At 39.4% G+C, this 21,737-nt stretch overlaps 1 protein-coding gene across 29 annotated transcripts in view; it reads left to right on the top strand.

The window, feature by feature from the left end:
• ank3b (ankyrin 3b) overlaps nt 1-21,737 on the top strand; it is a 236,278-nt gene that overhangs the window by 31,483 nt on the left and 183,058 nt on the right. For 10 of the 29 annotated variants that reach the window (XM_036572236.1, XM_036572232.1, XM_036572235.1 and 7 more), the window contains exon 1: nt 5,274-5,674. The exons of 1 other annotated variant lie outside the window; for it this stretch is intronic. In XM_036572236.1, coding sequence (XP_036428129.1) covers nt 5,609-5,674 — 66 coding nt within the window. In that variant the 5' untranslated portion in view covers nt 5,274-5,608. Of the gene's footprint in view, nt 1-5,273; nt 5,675-21,737 lie in introns of those variants that run through there. 18 more of the 29 variants (XM_036572224.1, XM_036572226.1, XM_036572234.1 and 15 more) reach the window with 3 other exon arrangements.

The following is a 21,737-nucleotide window of genomic DNA, read 5'->3' as shown; positions in this document are numbered from 1 at the left end:
ACTTGTCATAAAGAACCTTATGTAGGTATCATGTAGCGTGCGTGTAATGTGTGATGCTTGCGGTATGCATGGTGTTAATTGGTGGTATTCAATTAAGGTTAGCTACATTCAGTTTGTCGCTCCAGTGGAAGACTAAAGAAGCAAACTTCAGACTTTGGCTAAATATGATACACATTTAAAGTAAAGGGGAACTTTTGTAAATTCAAGTTTTGACCAAGCCATTACTTTAAGAGATCTTTTATTCTGACTCTTACTAGTGCTCCACATTGATGTGCAGCCCCAGCATGGCCTTAAAAAACAATCTGTGTGAGTGGCATTGACTCTGATCTCAGTACACAAGCTCTGTGTGACAGGAGCAGCACTAATCTCTTCAAAACAACCAAGACAATCTCCAAAATGGCCAGTTTGGCCTGCTCAGAAAACATTAACCAACATGCTTGTCGTTGAAGTACTCAGCATTGATTTTTGTTCACATATATGTTCACATATATGAAAGTCCTTGCTGTGTCCGTGATAGAGTCTTTTAGACATTGCGGTTTGTGGTTTCACATGGTAGAAATAGGTATTTGTTTCTCTAACATCAGTCCTCAAAGCACCTGCTTCACACGGTTGGGCCAGAAGGGCAGCGTGAAAATGCCCAGGCCCAGCTCCCTCACCTCCGCCTGGGTGTGAAAAAGCTGAAGCCTGTACTGCCAGAATGAATTGAGGCCAACAAGTAGCACAGAAGCAATGAGGCGACAGTAGAAGCGATGTTATTTTCAGACCGAAAGAGAACAAGTGATCAACATGGATGCAGACCTATGACTTCTTGGTTTGTGATTAGGGCTGTCATGGTTAATCGATTCAATTCAAAAATTCGAATTTACCTTCTCTGCTGTTATTTATTGGGACTCTGCATGGTGACGATGTTTTTAATTCATCTCCTGGTCTTATAGGAGGAAAGAGAGTCTAATAGACATATCCCTTTATATATATTTTTTGTCACATTGTGTTTATACATATATTATGCTGTCCAAAAGTCAAAGATCACCCTTTAAAACATCCATTAAATAAAAGTTATTCAGTTTTTAGTATGAGGAAAAATAGCAGAAAACATGTATTTAATAGTAAATTACACAGAAGCCTCAACAACTAAATATCACATTTTTCAATATTTAGTCCTTCATGCCTTTGCCTTTCTTGCAGCTTCCGTTCTTCTCAGGAGACTAGCTTTCAGTTTTTCTCTGAAATCTGCAGGGATATTGTCTCAAAAGTTGCTTATGTTTTTTGCTTTTCAGTATTCAAGTAATCTCAAACAGATTTGAGCTGGTATGGTCTGGGCTCTGGGGTGGACAGTCCATTGTTCTGAGAACACCAGCAAATTTTCTTCTTTTTTGTCTGTTTTCTTTTCTCAGTAACAGCTTCTTGACAGCTACACATCTTTCAGACTAGCATTGAGTTGTCTTCTCACAGTGGAAGGATGGACAGAAACACCTATGTTTTTTTTTCAGATCTGAAGCAAGAGTGGAGCTTGATTTTCTCCTCTCTCTCAAAATAAAAGCTTTAAGCACTGTTTATCTGATAGTGACAGTTTTACAGGGTCTTATAGGGTTGTTAGGAGTCCCATTTTCTGTATATCTTTTGATAACAATATGTCCAGTTTTGGAAACTCCTGTTTGACTCTCCTCTTGATTATACAAATGGATTATCTTATATTTAATCTCCTTAGAAATATGAAAAATGAACATGCTATAGAAGATATTAAAGCTCAGACCCACTCATGTATGGTCATGGCTTTTATTCCGTACTCTCAAACAAGCAGCTTGCATGCCGTCTGGTAAAGAAGAGGGTGGGCTTGTTTATGTCATTACACCTATTGTCCAGCAGAGGGCAGAATGGAGAGGCTTATGTAGCTTAATTACAGCAATGGAGTTCTAATGTTTGGAAAAGCGTCCTCTTTGTCATTTGTCCATTTACAGCCATGCGTTATTATCCGTCACTTATATGAAGATGAACAAAATAGCATTGACGGATCACCTTCGGTGCAGAATTGTGAGGGAGTGACAGTTTCTTGGTTAAAAGCTCATTCATCAGCTTTGTTATTGATCTGAAGTAGTGACAGAACTAGACATTAATTGACCTGGAACTGTCAACTGTGTGAAACATGAGAATCATTGATTGTGTGGTGTCTGTGTACATGGAGCTCAGTGTTATGAAATCTAATGTTCTTATCAGTATCATTATCACAAGTCCACACAATTGGATAGTCTTAACAGCTTTCACTGCATATCATTTTCTTTCCTGCAAGACTGTTGCTGAGGTCCATAAATATGACAGTTAAATATTAATCATGAAAGCTGGATAGTAGTGTGGTGACCTAGTTTTGGGTGTAGGAGGAGTAGGTGACTTATGGTAGCAGAGAACATTTGGGCTGCTTCGGTTCAGCCTCTCTGCCCTCTTTCAAAAAACATGAGACCAGTTGTGTGCCGCTCGGCTGGAGAAAGCGTGTATTGTCACTCTTCAGGGCACATGCTGGGGCTCAGATGCGCAATAAAAAACAATTTGGCATTTTAACCTAAAAATTTATGAACTTGTACAGTACTGTGCAAAAGTCAGACCACCCTTTATTTATTTGATTTCCAGTAAGGATCACAATTAAGCACATATTATTCATTTTTCAGCATCTTGAAGCAAGAAGCATACCAAACCTCATAAACTAAATATTATTACATTTAAAACTTTTTTTTTTGTTACTGAGGAGCTTTGCTTTCAGGTTTCAAAAAAATCTACAGTTAGTTGCATTCAGTGATGTTGAGATCTGGATTCTGGGCTGGCCAGTCCATTATTCTGAGGACACCAGTGGCTTCATTGTTTCATTTGCAATTCAAAAAACAATCTTTTCTCAGTATGGCCTCAACAGCTACACATCTTTTCAGATGACAGCTTTATCGAATGGTGACAGTTTTAGTGGTCTGCCAGGTCTTGCATGACTGTTAGCAGTTCCAGTTTCTCTTTTTTTTGTTAATTTTTTAAACTCCAGTTTTGGAAACCACTGTTTTTGTTCGCTTATTTTCTTTTGACTTTCTCCTTCCTTATGCACGTGGATATTTAGTCTTCACATGAAAAATTAATTTTTATGCAATGGCCATTAAAGTAGCCTCTGACTGTTGCACAGTGCTGTTGTTCATGTTGTATTCAGCATTTTAACTGCTTTTATTTACGTTGAGCAAATTATTTGATTAAAATTAAGCAAAACTAAATAACAACTCAGATGAACAAAAGCAATGTTCCAACTGTTCTCATAAACAATTAAAAATACTATATTGCTATTTTATTGCTTTGTAATAAAAATGCATTATGCTTTATAATATTAAAACCATGATGATGAATCAATAATATGGCATGATTAAAGATTGGCCTGCATGGTTTTGACCGGAATTGTGTTTGCTGGATCATGTGACAGTTACGATTCATGAAAACAGAGACAGAAATGTTTGAATTTTGGTCAGAAAGCCTTTTGTAATTGGTCTTCTTTGCGTATTGCAGCCTTCTGCAATGTAGTTATTGCAATGGCCAGTATCATGATAATGACCAACAAATCATAGTAGCATATCATATTGTATCGTAACGTTGTATTGCGACTAGCATGTTAACGTGGCGGGAGAGTGTTAGATTGAGACATCATAAAATGCAGCTTTGGTTTGATATATTGTTTGTTTACAATGTTACATTCTCAAACTGGAAATGGAAACATGTTAATCCAAGGTACATTTTCAGCCACTCCTTATTAAATGTGTTTAATCGAGACACTGCTGTATAGTATCAAACTCAATAATACATTGTATGAATCATTACACCCCTACAAACACCATATTTGCAGCCCTACTTCAAACCAACCCCTGCCCTGTTCCATTTAATTACTGTGGGAATAAGCAAAAAACAGCTTTGCTGAAAAAACATGGCCAGTGTCTGGCTCTTTGAGACAGACACACTCTGTGTTTACTGTCCTCTGGTGGAGAGGACATTAGACAGACATGCTTAGTGCCTGGGTAATCTTGTCTTTAAGATTGCTGGGGATGTGGCTGGGGTGAGACGCTTTTCTTCTGATCCAGTAACCTGATCCCAGCTGGGATTGACTGAGAGCATCTTCCTTTTCTGGAAAAGACTAAGGGTGATTAGGAGAGTATAAATGCCTGGATATGAGAAATTATATCGCATCAGTTGTGATTTTTGGAATTGATTGTAATAACATTTAATACAGTATGCACTCGTTTTATGGTCAAATGAAAATTTTCATTTAACAACATGCAGTTTTTCTAAAAATAAATGAGCAAAAATGTACTTGAACCCTGCTACACAACAATGACATAATCATACCATAAACATGGCAGATGTTCAATAGTGTTATGATTTGTCATGACAGATTCTGATTTTTGCTGTTTGATATCATGACAGCATATGTCACATGCCACTTTTTGTGTAGTGCGCTCTATAATACAAATCAATGTGAATAAAAAAAAGATACATGCAAATAAACCATACATATACTGTATTTTAACACTACTTTTGTTAGTTTACAGAAATAGAATGTAAATTAGCAAAAAGCAGCATTTCAAAGAAATTGAATGACTGTATATTTACAGGTTTTGTCTTCAATGCCTGCTGCCAGACATTTAACCATTTTATACAGATTTTTTTAGTGCATATTTAGCTGCCGTGACATCAAACATTATGACATCTGGCATGACAATTAACAGCAATAGTTACACAATGCTGTTATATCACTGAACAAAATCTGTTATGATAACTCATGACAGAATATGACAACGGCTATGACATGCTTATGGCATGGATATGTCAATTTTGTGTAACAGGGTTTGAGTAAAGTGTTACCAATAAATGTTCTAAAAACATCACAGCATTTACAAACATAATCTTGAACCATATCGAAATAATCAAATCGAACTGGATCAAATCGTTTTGAGGTCACATCTGGACATGATGCTTCTTCCTAATGGGCATGTCTGGAGAAACCAGCCGGAGACGGCGGGAGACAGTTCCCAGGCTATAAGCGCTAATTAACCATTAATTAACCATCAATTTCTCCCTCTGTGCCCACCCTGCCATTTGTTTCAAGGGTATCTTTCCCCTTTTCTCTCTCTGTCTCTCTCTCTCTTTATCTCCTGCCTCACCCTCTCAATCTCCCCCTCCCTCTCTCCCTCCCTCGCTCACCCTCCCTCACTCACCCTCCCTCGCTGCGTTTGGCTGCTAGGGAGAGCGTGCGTCTCCATCAGCACCATTTAGACTTAGAGTGGAGCACCAGTAAGGCAGTGGAGCCAACCATTTGCTGGACAAAAAGGTGGCCAGAAAACCAGTGTGGTGGGTTTATTGATTTCCACCAAACACTCCACTCCTCCTCCAGTTCTTCCTCAGTCTCAGTGATCTCCACGCTGACCTGTGGAGTGTGTGGGATCTGGAGAAAAGCAGCTGAAGTGCTGCTGGAGTGTGTTTATGCTGAGAACCAGGCAGGACCTCTCAGCTGGACCTTTAGGCTTGACTGAGAGTTTTCCACAATCTATGCTTCTCTACATGTTGGACTAAAAGCGTCTGAGAGGATCTTCTGGCTAAGATGAGTGAGGAAGCCAAGGAAAAGGGCACCAGCAAGCAAGCCCACCGCAAGAAGAAGGGCAAAAAGGTAACATCCACCTAAAGTCCTGGCTTTTGTGATGCAAACAATGGAGATGAGCGTACATTCATTTGTCATTTGTCATTATGAGCTCACTTATAGAGTCCAGTTTGCCATGAAGTTGTTGTCTTCAAACACCAGAGCTGGAGAAGCCAACAGAAGCTTCTCTTTTGTTCTGGAGCTGAGTGGAAAAGGGGTGTGTTCTTCATGACATGGTTTTGTTTTGAGGCTGCACTTGTTCAAGGGGGGTACCAGGGGTCTTCCACCACCTCCCCATGACCCGGGATATGCTTGTCGCTCTTTTGTTCGTCGTCCAACTACTTCACGGGGTCAGCTTATTTATTGCTCTATTGAGTAAAGCCTGCTTTAGAGATTTTTGCCCCCCTTCTAAGACTCAGAGTTTTTAATCTTGTGGCTTCTTAATCTGTATTTGCCCCATTTCATGTTTTCAGCACATTTGGTGTTGGAGTTTGGTTCCAAATCAGAGTATAATGACAAAAGAAGGGGACAATAGGGATGTTTTGTTCATGTCAAGCCTGCTCCGTTTGTAAATACATCCAGTGCAGAGCTCGCCTCTCTATCGCTCTCTTTCTCTCTCCCTCACGCACACAGGCACACTCCATCTCTCTCAGCCTAGGCAGTATAATCAGCTTAATTGCACCCATTCAGAAGTATTGGCAGTACAGCTTCGTGTGAGTCAGCTTTGGGAGTCGGCGCTGCCTGGTACTCGTTGCTGCTCGCAACTCTGTCCACCGCTGCTCGTTAGAGAGAGCTCGGAGAATTCGTGGAATTCCCTTTGTGTGCGACAGGCGCCATTTTCCCCTCGTTTGTCTTTTATTCTGAATAAAGCCTTCCAGTAAATAACACAGTCATTGTTACATCTTATATACTCTTTAAGCAGTCTTGAAATGGAGTGGTGAATGTGCCTGTCCTCTTCGCTCAGCCACTCTCCCTCGCTCTGTGGTACTCCAACCTGTTGCCAAATGCACAGAGACACTCTAAACATAGTTGCAGGCAGGAACCTTTCTTGAAAATTGGGATTTTATTGTTTACCTGACTATTTGACAGCTTTTTTTCTGAAAATCTGCTATATTGCACAGTTTACCATATGGTATTGATATGAATGATTGTATTAATTAATAACATATAGATGTAAATATGTATTATTTTCTTGCATACCATTTTGAGGAGCATTACACTCTGTACCTGTCAGCAAGAAACTCTCAAATCAAAGACTAATGCATTGAACCAACTCTCCATAGCAATGAATGGCCATCAAGGACCCTGGCTAAGGAATGCCAGGATCCAATCTGGAGAATTCTTTTTGTCTCACAGTGTTCGGATTGTTGGAGCACAATAGCTATGCTAGTTGCACTGCATGTACTCATTTTTCATAGCTCGCTCCCTGACCTGACCTGTTTTTGTCAAGAAGTATTGTTTACCAGCCAGGGCAGCGATTTAGAAGAACAAAAGGCACCCGTAACAGTTCAATGACAGTCGGAAGTCTTTTGTCCAGCCAGATGCCAGCAATTAAAGTGAGGATAAGGACTAGAGATTGGATTTCTTGGAGAGTTTCCCTAAAATCTGAAAAGGGCATAAAAGAATGGAGGTTGTTGATGTCTTCACGGCTGATGTGACTTTTGATTAGTCACAGCATAAACTGTCCACCTCTCTCTAACTCTCTCCGCCTGTTAAATTTACATTTGGAGGTCTAATTTTAATCGCAGTCAGTCAACATGGCGGGCTGCCCCTCCCACATGTTGATGGGGAGAAAATGGCTGCTTGGTGATGGTCCAGACTATCACTTTAGAGAGAGAGGGAGATAGTGAAAGATGTGTGGGGAACCCATGCATTCTTAAAACCCTGGGGTGAGCTGACACATTTTTGAGTGTGTATCGTTGTGTGTGAGAGGGCTGGGTATGATGACCCATGAGTAGTGACAACGCTACTGCTATTAAAGTCAACCTGAAATCAAAATGGCCTTTTTTTTAGTTCATATACTTGTCACAATAAGCACAGTCCATTATGCCATATGCCAAAGACAAAATACTTCTCCATAATCTTTGATAGAAGTTTTGATCGCCTCTAAATGCCATCTGACGTATCAGAGGTGGGAAAAAAATGATAGTAACAAGTAATATCCTAGCATGCCCCATGGAAAGAAAAATGCCAGTCATCACCGTCATCCCTTACTGCAAAAGAAGTGAACATATTGTATCAAGGGAAATCATTTGGTCGATGATAGATGACTTTTAAGCTTCCACACAATTTACAGCCCTGTTAAGACTTGGTGACGTTTCACTGAATTGTTGCTCTGTACATTTTCCTTCCTTTCCGTGATGCAAGCACATAACGACTTTACGACTTCATGATTCGAATATTGACACCCAGAATGATTAACCTAGACATCCTCTTGCATATGATCCATAACGAAACATCCAGTCAAATTGTAGTTTAGATACACAGCTTTGACTGAAATTATGTTACTTGTCGCTTATATTAGTCTTTCACTGCTCACCACTTAGCCGCTAAATCTGTACAACCTTAATATTGGCCAGTTTTATCATCGAAATGATGTATCGGTCGGGCTCTGTTTCTGTGCTGATGAAAGCCCCATATATGCATAATGCCATCAAAACATGTCTGGGTCAGCGACTGTGAATGAACACACGTCTTCTGCTGGGGAGCGGATAGGGGGACCTGAAGCACTGGCAGGTGTGTGTAATGGCTGTAGCCATGGCGACCATGGCCCTCCTGAGGAGCAAGAGTGAGTGTGCAAGCTGGTGAGAGAGAGAGTGAGAAAAAAAAGACAGAGAGAGAGAGAGAGAGAGAGAGAGAGAGAGAGAGAGAGGAGAAACCTGTGTTTCTCTAGCAGTTCCTGGGAAGCCCTGTTGATAACGGCAGTCTATTTTTATATGCTGTATATTTGGCTGGATAAATGATAGTGTTTTTTTAGGGAAGTATATTTGCTGGTTCATATTCCACAGACGTCCAGTATAGTTATTTACCTAAATTTATCTAAAACGCTCCTCTTTGGTCGTTATTTCTAGACGGACCGTGACCGTCTTGATAAAATCAGAAAAGGACATCAAAGAGAAATGGGTTTGCAAATATTTATGCTGGAAATAGAGATCAGTGGTTCTGTTTATGTGAGAAGGAATGTTGTGTCTGATAATGCGGCTGGAGTACCGCTCTGTCGTGTCTTTCTCACATAGGTCCCAGCTACACTATGGGGCCAGATGCTGATTGGATTGATGAACTGCCCTTTTTAAATTTCAAGTCCTGTACCGACATTTTGAGATTAATTTCATTTTTGAGATTAATCTAACAGATTTGTCTAAGTTTTGTATGATTCAGTCTTGCAAAGATGTAAACAAAGTCATTCAGAGTAATTTGATGTGAAAGTGCGTTGTAGACTACCCATCTGACTTCTTTACAGTGGTTGTAATAGGAACTAGGGTTTGCGATGTCTACAACACAAATATCTGTCAAAAATAATAAGTGAACCTACATGTGTCTTCTGATTTTTTATATGTAGTAGTCATAAATCTGAAAAAACATGTTTTCATTGGGGGCTATTTTGCCTTACAACTCCCTGCATGTACTTCCCTGCTATGAATGTATTTTAAAACAATAGGCCAAAACCTCATCTCAAACAATCAGAAATCAACATGTCCGCTGTCAGGAATAGTGTAATTGCTTTCTGTGATGTTGCTTTTAGAGGCTTTACATGCTTCAGACATCTGGTTAGTGATGGCCTGTCACAACAACCGTGAACAGTTCTCACTCTGGCTAATGCATTGCTTCTTTATGCTGTCATTCAGTTTTGGTTTGGACCAAGACAAGATCAAAACAGGATAGCTTAGTGGTTTGTGTGTGCATGTTGTTTTACTGTGAGATAGAAAAGGTCATCATAGACCTTTTAGACATGATACTTCACTTGGAGATCTAAATGACCTAAACATCCTGTGAACCTCAATCTGACCCTACACTGAGGATGACATTTACAATGTAACTGAAAGCCAATCTGGACCAACCGTTCTAATTGGGGAGCAATTCCGGAAGTAAGCTTTGGCAGGCAGGAGATGAGTATACACACGCACACACCGGACATAATGTGCCTCTCCCTATGTAGCACGAAGATGCCTTGACGGAACAGTTGGACAAAATCACACTAAATAATTGACCTATCCATGCTCCACCCACAAACACATCCTTTCTCAGCAACTGTTGCCAGCTTTACAGAACACTTGAAACATCTCATGTATAATGATAAGAAATTGTCAGAATGTGTACATTTAAAATGCATGATTCATTTCTAATTAAATTTATTTTGTAAGCGTTTGAGACATCACACCAGCCCTGTTGCTACATGCTATTAACATTTGTCTCGAGTGGTTTGATCACAAGTGGACAGAGTGACATACAGCCATTTACACCTGGTTTTTTCATGTGTCTCGAGTGTGTCTCCATTGGCAACTTACAAATGTAATTCTTGTTTTGGGGAAGGGTACCATGCGTACTTGTTACGTCATTCTCATGCTGCATTTGTCATTATAATCGTTTAGATTGCGCTGGCCTGCTAACACCTACAATGGGAAAAAAGATGAAGAAAGAACCTGCACAGCTGCTTTTATCTCTGCTATGATGACGCAGTTGATTAGAGGGTCCTTTATTGCTCTGAGGCATGCATTAGGACGCTTTAGTGTTCACACTGTTATGTCGTCGTATTCGTCCCTGACAAACTCTGAAGGTGATTTGAATAGGGATGGCCTGAATAAAAACGATACTCAACTGTTCATTTTGTTTTTTAGTGTTCAGAAGCTTCATCTTTTATTAAATCTTTAGATCCCAACAGAATTCTATAATGCTTTTGGGGATGCCTGACAATTTTCAGAGTTGCTGATTTAATCACTGTTTTAAACACAACTAGGAAAATATGGTAATCACCTATCATGATGTTAGTCTTTAAAAAATCATGTCACACACAAGGAATATTAGGTGAAGGCTGAACACAGCGACACTCCTCCCCTATGATTTCCGCAGAACATCAGTGCAGTGCGACTCTTGACTGATTACAATAGAGGTGTTTGGTTTTGGTTTATAATTTTTAGCAGTGTTGTTACTTGTAATAAACATGTAGCTATTATGTTTTTAACAGGTTGTTGCAGAATTGAATTTTACAGGCGAATAAGTGAATAAGGCAACATTCTCTAAAGTTTGTCCAACACATGCCACAAATTATCAGTATGAATTGATCAGTTCTTTGTAAAGGTTCAGTTTTGTGGGAAGTTTAAAGTAGAAATGCAGAGTTTGGAACATTACATTGTCTGTACAGTAAAACGCCACTGCTAAGTGTCCTGATTTACTGTTGAGCAATTTAGAAGAATTTCATGCTGGGAAATACTCTCACAAGGTATCGTGATGAGGCATGTTTCTGGCAAAGAGAGAGCAAGAATCCTCTGCTGGCTTCGCTTGTCTCTCCATAACCATGCATTCCCTTGGATTATCCTAATGACGATGAATCATTCTGGCTAACTAAATGGACTGAATGTTTTAATGGACTTTTAGCTATGCTAGATCTACAGCACCTCATCACACTATGTGAAGCTCCAGCTCCAGCGTGTCTCTGATGCTGGGAGGATGATTGAGCTTGAAGCCCTCTTAGTGTGAGAGCATTCTTCTCGTCAAATTAGATATTTAAAGCAGGACAGATTAGTGCAGGGAATGCTGGCCAAGCTAGAGTGAAACCCCGGAGCCACTGCAAAACAAACATCCCCTCAGAGTCCTCCAGCTGCCAATGATCTCCAAAATGTTTTTGTCTCTTCAAAGATGTCATTAAGCTGTCTTGGGACAGGAAGTAATTAGCAAACTGCAGAAGAAAAATCACAACTGTCTCTGTGTTGATGTTCTTATGGGTTACCATAAGTCAGTTTATATTTAGTTGAAAACATCATATGTACAAAAATGGTAGTATTACCATCATATTGCTGCATTACAATCGTTGTACGGCTAGCAGTGTATTAAAAATTTGTTAGTGAATTAGTAATGTGACATGCTTAAATTATTATTTTAACGAAAATAGTTTACATTTGTCAGATTACGTTAATACCTTGATTCATCAGTCGTTCCAGATTAGTCAAGATGCTCACAGTACAAAGTAAAAAATATTGTGATCGGTAAGAGCAGAGATTCCCAACTACTGGGATGCAGACCCGGACTAGGCCAAAGATTGTTTCATTTCAGGCTAGAATGATATGGCAATGAGCAGGGTTAGTAGCTAACTGCTGAAATCCACTTTAGCATTATTATTATTATTATTATTATTATTATTAATGCCAATAAGGTTTTTCTCTATGGCCTTGTGTGTGCATATAGGTTGCTACTGGCTGCTTGATGTTGATGGTTAGCGTAAATGAAGACGTCAAAAATGAGGAACAGAACCACATTAACAAACTTTTAGTGCTGCAAACCCACAACAAAAACACTGAAGACAAGAATGACAAAGTTCATAAAAGTCAAACAAAAAGCATCATTTAGTCTAAAACAACTGTGCATGGCCAAAGCCTTTATAGGAAAGTCTGTCCACTCTGCAGCCATCTTGGCAAAACCACTGGTTCTTATTCCGGTCACACAAGATCAGACTGCTATCTCTTTGAATGGGGAGAGAACTAAACACTCAAATCTCAAGACCGAAAAACACTTTTAAAATCACTCAATTGTTTAAGGTTTGGAGTGTTTGGCTCAAATAAAGCACAAAAACATGTTTTTTTTTGGCATGTTCTCGTGCAGATCTCCACGATTTTCCTGCAAGTGGCTTTGCTAGCAAGGCATTTAGGCAACCTGTTGAGTGCGACAAGCTTTTCTGTATATTTTCCAACCAATTCACTTACAATGTCTCTGGTGCAGCTTGCAGAGAGAAGCTAACAGATGAGGCTATAAAACCATTCAATAACATCCATATTTAGAGACAAAACATTCCTTGACCATGGCAAGACAGGCTAATCACATGCTTTCATGACCTGTTATCTCCACTATGGGTCCATCAAAATCGTTCTGGGCCACAATTTAGTCCGTGCTGTTAAAAAGATTGGGAGTCCCTGGGTTAAATCACTCATTTCTATGTTGTAGCCTCCTGCGATATCAGTATTTCAAAGACCAACATTGCAGTAATGATTAACAAACAATATATTGCACAGCCCTTGCTGAAATTGTATGCTGAGCATATTGTTGCAACTATAATTAAATAAATTAGATATAACTGGCTAATCGAAGCTGGAAAGCTTATTCTCTTTCAGGTTTAGCGATGGGTTAGAGTAGTAGAAAAGCAGTAGAAAAGAAGTAGCACAGTAGAAAGTCATGGTTTGATATTGATTGGAGCCGAGTGGCAGGTTACCCCTAGGGTGCAATGGCCTTTTGATGTGAAGATGGTCAACTATAATCAGGACACTAGGGACATAATGGGCTTTTCTGAAATGAGCCTTTGAAAGCAGTCAAATGACATTACATTGCCATTTCTGGATACACTCAACGGGGCAGAGCCCCATCCTCCATATTAACACAGCAATATGAGTTTTGGATGGCCAGATTGATATAGATTTTCATTCTGTTTTGTGTTTCACAGGATCCTTGCCATGTTTTTCATTTCAGACTAATGCTCTCTAGACATGATATTGCATTTGTTATCATCACCAATGAGTTTGTAACTGTGAGTGATCATTTTTATTTCCCGTAACATGATTAAAGTGACAAACGACTTCTCAGTATTAATCAGCGTTATCAGTATGGCCCTGGATGGTATCACACGCTAATATGCTTTCGCATGTCACTGCATATGTTGATTGGTTCTTTCAGCAGTCTGCTTTGAGAATGGATGATGTAAATGCATGATCGATTTGACATAATTGACATATATTGGAAAGTGTCAATATATTATATATTCTTGTAAAGTTCTCATAGTTATCGTGACAGCAGTGTTTGTATGTGCTGTTGGATTGTACATTGATTAACTTTTAGAAATCAACACCTGAAAGACTGCACTTCTTTTGATGTCAAATAGCTTAAAGCTATAGCTTCATAAAATCATAATAAAACCTAACAAAAATAAAACAGGAAGAAGTGTTCAAGATGAGGGACATAGAAATTGGTCATTTGGAAGTGTTTAGAGTGGGCTTTTCTTAAAGCTTTAATGGAGCCGGACATTTTGGATGGAACCCAAATACAGCTCAATAACTTTCTGTCCGAGCTTGACCTGTCCTACACAATTAAACTTTGAGTCTGACCCTGACCCAAGCCTGACAGATTTTTTGTCTGAACCAAACCTGATTCACATTAAGTTTAAATTCCTCTTTATCAAATGTATTCATCAATCAGTGCTTTCAAACAACATCTCAAATGTGGAGAAATCGGCACTTCTGTTCATCCATTTTCTCACTAGTGTGGTTGTTATGGACCTTTGTGCTAAAGTGGGTGACTCCAGCATGTCAGTGTAAAAACTGTTTTAACGTGATGAAAGTAGAGAGAAAGAATGAGGTAAGGAGATCAGCTAAAACAGGCACCAATGCAGGGTAAAATCTGGAGTGGCGAACTATGAGAACCCCGACCCGAGCCCAGACCGTCTCTGGAAAGTGATGCCCGAAACCCACAGAACCTGAAGTGAGCAGTTGGGTCCTGTTGCTTTCAGGCAGATATTTTAAGCTCTAGCCTCTAATTCTTGCAGCCCATCTCAAACGTCTGCACAAACCTCAATTCTTTTCAGGCTCTTAAACACATTGGGTACTTTATTTTCAGTCATAGAGAGATGAAACCATCACAGTACTGTGGCTTTGTAGATTTGAGCCAGATTTGTAATCCTAGTTGGAATGTCCAGCAGCAGGCACGCCGGAAGCCCAGCCGTGTGCTTTGCCTTTCCCAGGCTCTCTGGTGTCTCTCTGGTGGAACCTGATAGTTACAGCCCACTGGCAGGGCCAGAGCTTGAGGGGCTTGGTCTGGAGAAGCACTTTGAGTTTGAACAGGCTCCAAAGTTCCCAGGCTTTCTGGATCTCCTCTCGGACAGAGGAAGTAACAGGACCCCAGCAGAAGACCACCTGGAGTCTGAAATAGAGGAGACATAGCCCACCCCAGCATGCCCCATTTATCATCTTCTAAATCAGATCAGAGGAAATTTACTTTTGAACATACACTGAGGGCCAGATGTACATATAAGCTTAGGAGGAGCTCAAAATATGTCTTGATGCAACAACAGGATGCGCCCACAATGGCCTTAAATGTAATGTACACTTTACTAAGGCTACAGTTTATTATACAAACTGCGTAGCCCCCCAACTCTGATTGCTTGTTTATGAGACACAGCGTTTAAAAGGTACATTGAAATAATGGAGTTAAAAGTTCAGTGAAGAAGAGACAGTGGTGTTGATACATGAAGTTCACCATGTGTGAAATGATATCACGGAGTACAAGTGCATAGTATGTTTACATCACTGCATATTTCCTCTTCTCACATGCATACATCATATTCTGAGAATTTAAACAATGTTATTGCATTGGTAGATATTCTTTCAGCACATGTTCAAAGCTTCAGTAGGCTCCACCTACTTTTTGTATGATTCTCTTACTTTTTGTCTGGTTCTGGTGACAATTTTAATGTTACACACTTGGGACACATTTACCACAAAGCAATGGGATCTAACTGCTCACCATGTGGCTGTGAGGGACAGGGATGTTATTTCACTTTTTGCTCTAAAAGGCAGGGGCATGGCTAAAATAAAGCTCTGCCTGTGGGCTAAAACACTGTGTTTTGGTAGTAATATGAAAATATGGGACAGCATTTTTCAAGTTGAAATTGAAATATTAAACTAATAATAAATCTAAATCTTTTGACTTCACTTTAAAAGAAATCAAAAAGATCTTTGAAAAAAACATTGAAGAAAATACTAAAAAAGTAATTATTATTTTCTCAAATTTGGGTTCAGCCACCTTCCAATAGAAAGTACCCAATAAATGATGATTTTGTATATATTTAGCTTATTACTATCTCAACTAATGGCTTTGGTTTTCAGTAAATCACAACATTATGTTTGTAAATAAGGTCTGAATACTCAATTGTTGTTCTAATTAGTTTCTTACCATTCCAGTATGTAGGTACCTAATAAACTGGCATCTCAGTGTAGCTCACCAGAATGGACCATTTCCTTCCTTTACCTTTATAGCTGTACTGTTATCTCCACTTGGATTCTGCTCTATAAATTTGGTGCAAATTCAGTCCACTTCAGTTTAATTTAGTCCGCTAATTGTATAAGCTGAATGTGACAGCAGCGTTTTGCGTTGTATTGTCGAATCAGGAGCGCCAGAGCCCTGAAGTGATTACTTCCTTTGTAATAAGCCAAAGTATTTTTACAGGACTGGAAATTAAATTAGCCCTTAAAGAAGTACCTACTGCTGTACTGTTATTTATTGCATCGCTTGCTGCCAGCCTGCACATTTTGTCAAGCCATATTGGGTTCTGCTGAGGCAAACACTGCGCATAATGCAGAATTTGGCACTGGTTCATGAGAACAGAACGGGACCACAGTATATCTTTGGCCTGGTTAATGTAAAACTCTTGGTCCAAATTCCAAAATGTATTGCTGCTTAAGCAGCAGCTCCTCGGTCCAAATGACTGTGTTCCTGGATTGCTGTGCGGCTGCTTTGATTGTTAACAAATAAAATGTTTCACTGATTTGAAATTACAAGTGTCAAACATCCAGTGGAGCAACACAACATGTTGGTCTTATGAGTGAAGTTATGTAACAGTTAGCTCATTTTGTACTAGAACTGTACTGTACTGGAGTACAATTTGTCTTAATAAGACAACATGGTATTTTATGCTAAATTGCAAAAAGGTATTATGAGCATCATGATTAATTGATTAGAAACGTCTTCTCAATAATCAGCAATGATTAGGTGGCAGTTTAAATATGATGATGCACATTTTAAATTGTCTCTTACAGTAAAAAAATAGAGCCTGATGTGCAAATCTACTTTATTTCATTTGTTTAAATTAGGGCTGGGCAATAAAACTATAACGATAAGTATCGCGATATAACTTTTCCTCGATAGAGCGATAAGACAGGTTCGATAAATGTTCGATATAATACACCACTCTCACACTTCCACGTTCAGCGAAAGCCTTGGTGTAATTTTCTGCTGCAAGGAAAGCGACACTAGTCTGCTGTCGCCAGGAGAGGGCACACTTCCGAGTTTTCGACTTGATTAGAGAGGGAGGGGGCCACGAGTAAAAAAAGGGTCGCCAAATATACTTTAGCAACGGCTGAAACGCGGAGTTATACAGTCCCTGTTTGAGTGGAGCGACCGGCGATCTGTTCTCCTGTGACCGAGTGTGAGTGACGAGGTCAGTGGTGTAACTGTACTGTCCTACGGTGAACTCACCTCTTTACCTACACCGTAACCAGCTTTAGCAGCGTTGAATCACGTCTACAGCGCCATGTTACAGCGCCAAACCATCATATTTTGGTATTAGTGCATTCTCGAGCAACGAAAGTGAAAGAAAGAAGTGGGTTCATGTTCGAAAGTAAACTGAGGAAGCTGTGAGGCATTGGAGAGCGGGAGAGCGCTATCTTTCCAGACTAGCTGTTTTTAGCTGCTGGCTAACTTGAAGCAGCGCTCCATCACTTGCACAACACGGTGAATTGATGATACGGTAGATCAAACAAGACACAAAATCACCGCTTTCAGTTTAAACGTACCTAAAAAGAGGACTCTTTTTGTCTGGTGTTGATATTTTGCGGTTCACCCCTTAAACTACTACAATAGCACAGAGAAATCCAGCCGTCGCTAGCTGGTGTCTGAATACTGTGATATGCTCTGACATGGATGTGGCAGGAGTGACAGCAGTGACCTACCGAACCGAGTTGACGTTGTTGAGAAACTAAAGAGTTTAGCATTGTTGTTGGCCACTTGTTTAGCATTTGTAACGGGGTAGCCAAGTGCTCGTCACCAGACAGCTGAAAATAATCTGTTTTCTTTCTTAAATCATGACTATTACAAAAATGTCCAGACAGAGCATTTCACATCAAACCACTCTGAATGAGTTTGTTTACATCTTAACCGCTTATGTATTTTTATGCTACTATTTTGACAAAATAGAAACACGAAACATCCTGAGTAAACCAGGGGTCATCTGCCTGTTCGTGCTTGCCATAGCCCCTAATATTTCAAATTGTATGTGATGTAAATGTCATGGGCTGGCCTTTCACTCCCTCCTTCTGTCTTTCTCTCTCTCTGTCTCTTCCCTGCTCTTCATTGCTTTGTAGAAGATAAAAGAAAACAACAAAGTGCCATTTTGAAGAAGCTTCTGGGAGCTAACAGAATCTGTCATAGCTCTCTGTAGATGCTCGCGTATGAAAGAGGGTGAGAGAGTGAACGAGAGAGGAGCGTGAAAATCTCTTGTAGTCCCACTGACTGTATTCCCTGCACCATCACTTCATGCAGTGCTGTTATCACTACTCCGTGCTGATAATGAGAGCACTGGAAAAACACCATTGACATGCACTCATCCCACGGTGGGTTTCCGTGGGCCGCACTGCACCTCACGACGTTGACTTACACAGCAAAAGCTGTAAAAAATCCCAAAAACAGCCCTTTCACTATTGAGTAGATACTGATAATGGCTTAATTCGTCAAGCAAACATGGAAGGGGTCAATAACAAAGAAAAGCAAAGGAAGACAAATTGCTTGCAAAGTTAATGGAATTGCTTTTGCTTTACTATATTATCACCATTGCACACTCCTTGCTCTGCGTTGTAGTAGTAAGTGCTTACAGCAATAGTTCCTGCACACACAATACTCTCAGGTGGTAGAATGAGCCCGAAGTGCTGACTTCATCAAGAACGGTGCCCAATAGTTTGCAGCTACAAAATACTGTGCGTCAACACTTTTACCCATATACGCGAACCCCCGCAGGTCATTAGCATGCGACCATCAATTTAAATGAATGCTGTTCCAGTTTTGTGAGGATATGGTGTTTTCTTAGAGGATAGAATTCAACAATGCTATAATCAGGGCTTGTAGCAATACAGTAAAACCTGGAAAGTCATGGAAAATCAAAATCCAGTACTGAAATGCCCTTGAAAAATCATAAAATGAAGAACTGTACTTAAAAATCAAGGAAAATATTATCATGAGTTTCTGTAAGCATTTTTGTTCCATGATGTAACGCACAAACTTTGATACTAGCCTGACTTGATTTTTCAAAAGACTAGTGACCCCACCCATATATTTTACGGGACCTCACGTTCTCTTATTTTTGCAGGATCAGCAAGCGTGTGCATCATGTCATTAGCTCTAGCCTGGAAAATCTTCAGCTTTTAGCGAAGACTAAATATCACTCACAGTCTCACTTTAGCTAATATGCCTTGAAAGTGTACGATTAATCTGCAATGGCTGGAAAATGATGATTACAAGGACTTTTAATGTTATTTTGTTTCTGTTACACACCAGTTTTAGAAACAAGAATGATGAATAGGATAACACATCAGTCATATTTTAGTGTTACCCTGATTAAAGATATCAATAATAAGCTCAGTGCTTCTTTTATACAGTGATAGATAAAACAATAGCACAGAGAAAGCTCTCATTCTACATGCTGATACATTTTACTATGGCTAACGTGGACACGTACTGTACTATGATTTAGATGAGTTAAAGGAGCCATTGCCAAGGTCTCTGAATGGATTGCCGGTTCCTGAGTGGGAATGCCGCAACCACCTAAGCGCTCACCGCAGCTTTGTGTGATAGTAGGAGACCTAGCTAGTGGGAGGAATTGACCTTGATTAAATTGGGGAGAACTTTGGAAAATTTAATGCATGTCTTGTTTAAGTATAGTAAAATGTATCCAGAATTGAAGAGTTTCCTGTCATTATAACTTTTTATTTTCTAAACTGCTTGATGTACTGTGATAGTTTCCAAGCAAACCAGTCGAAGTACATTAAGTACATGTTATTCATATTACAGCATCAGATAAATGCAGAAAATATGTATTAAACAGAAAATGAAACAAATGGAAAGGGTGGACATATTAAATACTGAAACATTTTAGATTATATTTAGTATGTCCACCCTTTCTATTCTTTTCAGGAGACTTGCTTTCATTTTTCCAAAGAAATCTGAGATATTTATTCACACCTACAAAGTTCAGTCTTAGTAGTTGGTTGCATTTTCTGCTTCTCACAAGCCAAGTCATCCCAAACACATTCAGTGATGTTGAGGTCTGGACTCTGGGGTGGTCAGTCTGTTGTTCTGAGAATGCCAGGAGCTTCTTTGTTTGATTTGCAAATGTTCTTCTTTTTTGCTTATTTTCTTTACTTATAAAGGCTTCTTGACAGCTACACATCCTTTCAGACCCATAGTGTTGAGTTGTCTTCTCACAGTGGAAGGATGGACACAAACAGTCAACAGTCCACTCAACAGTACAGAAACAGAAGTACTGTTTATTTGTTGATGACAGTTTGGGTGGTCTACCAGATATTGCACAGTTGTTAGGAGTTCCATCTTCTATATCTTAGTGGCTTATTTTGTCTCCTCAGAAATATACTGAAAAATGGAAAACGTGTGCTGTTTTGACTGAACATTTAATAAAAGAAGGGTGTTCTCTGATGTTTGCACAGTACTGTATCTTCAACAAGCTGGTTTTAGATTAATGAAAACAGTGATACCAAACTTTTCCAAAAAGTGCTAGTGTATGTTATGAAGACACAATGAATCTTTGTGCTTTGCAGCATATTTTAACATCCACACTTTGCAGTTATTAACTTGCCAGCCCTGCCATGAAGAATTGGCGTAGGTGGCGTTTGGGGTGTTGAAAATTTCCCGTCTGGCCAGAATTCCGACTCACACACATTATATCTTTCCAGTATGACAGAACAATACAGGAAGCCAGCAGTGCATTCAGTTCTGCAGGTCTGTGTCTGTGCTGGAGGAATGCTGAGCGAGTATCTGCGCTGGACGTTGTCTCTTTGCGCTCAAATCAAGCTAATGGTAACTGACTAAGCATTAAAACTGAGTGTGCTGGAAGCACAAAACCAAAGTGAGACGCTGCTTTATGGATTACTCCCCAGAGCAGCTCAGCTGGCCCAGTATGAGCAAAGAATAGCAAGACCCATTCTGCTCACTGAGATTCTGTTCTCTTTTTAAAATTTTTGACTGGCTTAAGGACAAATACCATTTAGCTCTGATATAAAGTAGATACAGATATGAAGTAATTCATTGTTCCCTGTTTCTATAGGTAAACGAATGGTGAGTTTGTTACTACAAACGTAAACATTGAAAAGTGTAACATGTCTAAAACACTAGTACACACTTAAAAAAGATGGTTCTTTAGTAAAGAAAATGTTTTTTATAGATCCATGAATGCTCAAAGAACCCTTTGCCTGATTAAATAGTTCTTTGCATGGTAAAACAGTTCTTCAGATTGATGGAGGATGTGTTTTATATGGTTCTATATAGGGTTCTTCTATTGTTGCAGGCTTGACATAGAACTATATAGAACCATATACAGCACATTCACCACCAATCTGAGGAACTTTTAACAATGCAAATAACCCTTTAATCATGCAAAGGGTTCTTTGAGTGTTCATGGTTCTATATAGAACTATTTTATTTACTAAAGAACCCTGAAAGAACCATAAGTTTTAAGTATTTATCTTGAAATTTGAATTCTGTACATACTTTTGTCTACTTTTATAGACTACAGTATTTCACCATGAGTCAGAAACCACATAAGCACATTTATTTTTATACTTACCAACTCAACATTGGAGACAATTATGATGTATGCAATGTAATACAATAGTTAGTTCCAATGGACCAATCTGATTGGCTGAGAAGCATTTTACCCATGCTGTTATTTGTAATAATTGCACAATTATTTCACAGTAACTATATTATTACGCTGATTACCGGTTGTCTAGTAATGACTGCTTTCAGCTAAGCAAAGTATGTTTAAACTGTGATGGTAGAACAGTTTAACTGGAATTAGCTAGAAATTAACAGAATACAATAAGAAACAAACTTCAGA

The sequence above is a fragment of the Colossoma macropomum genome, unplaced genomic scaffold (genome assembly GCF_904425465.1).
Source record: "Colossoma macropomum unplaced genomic scaffold, Colossoma_macropomum, whole genome shotgun sequence".
Taxonomy (NCBI): Eukaryota; Metazoa; Chordata; class Actinopteri; order Characiformes; family Serrasalmidae; genus Colossoma; species Colossoma macropomum.
Note: the sequence above shows the minus strand (reverse complement) of the source record. Positions and strands in the feature narration are given on the sequence as shown.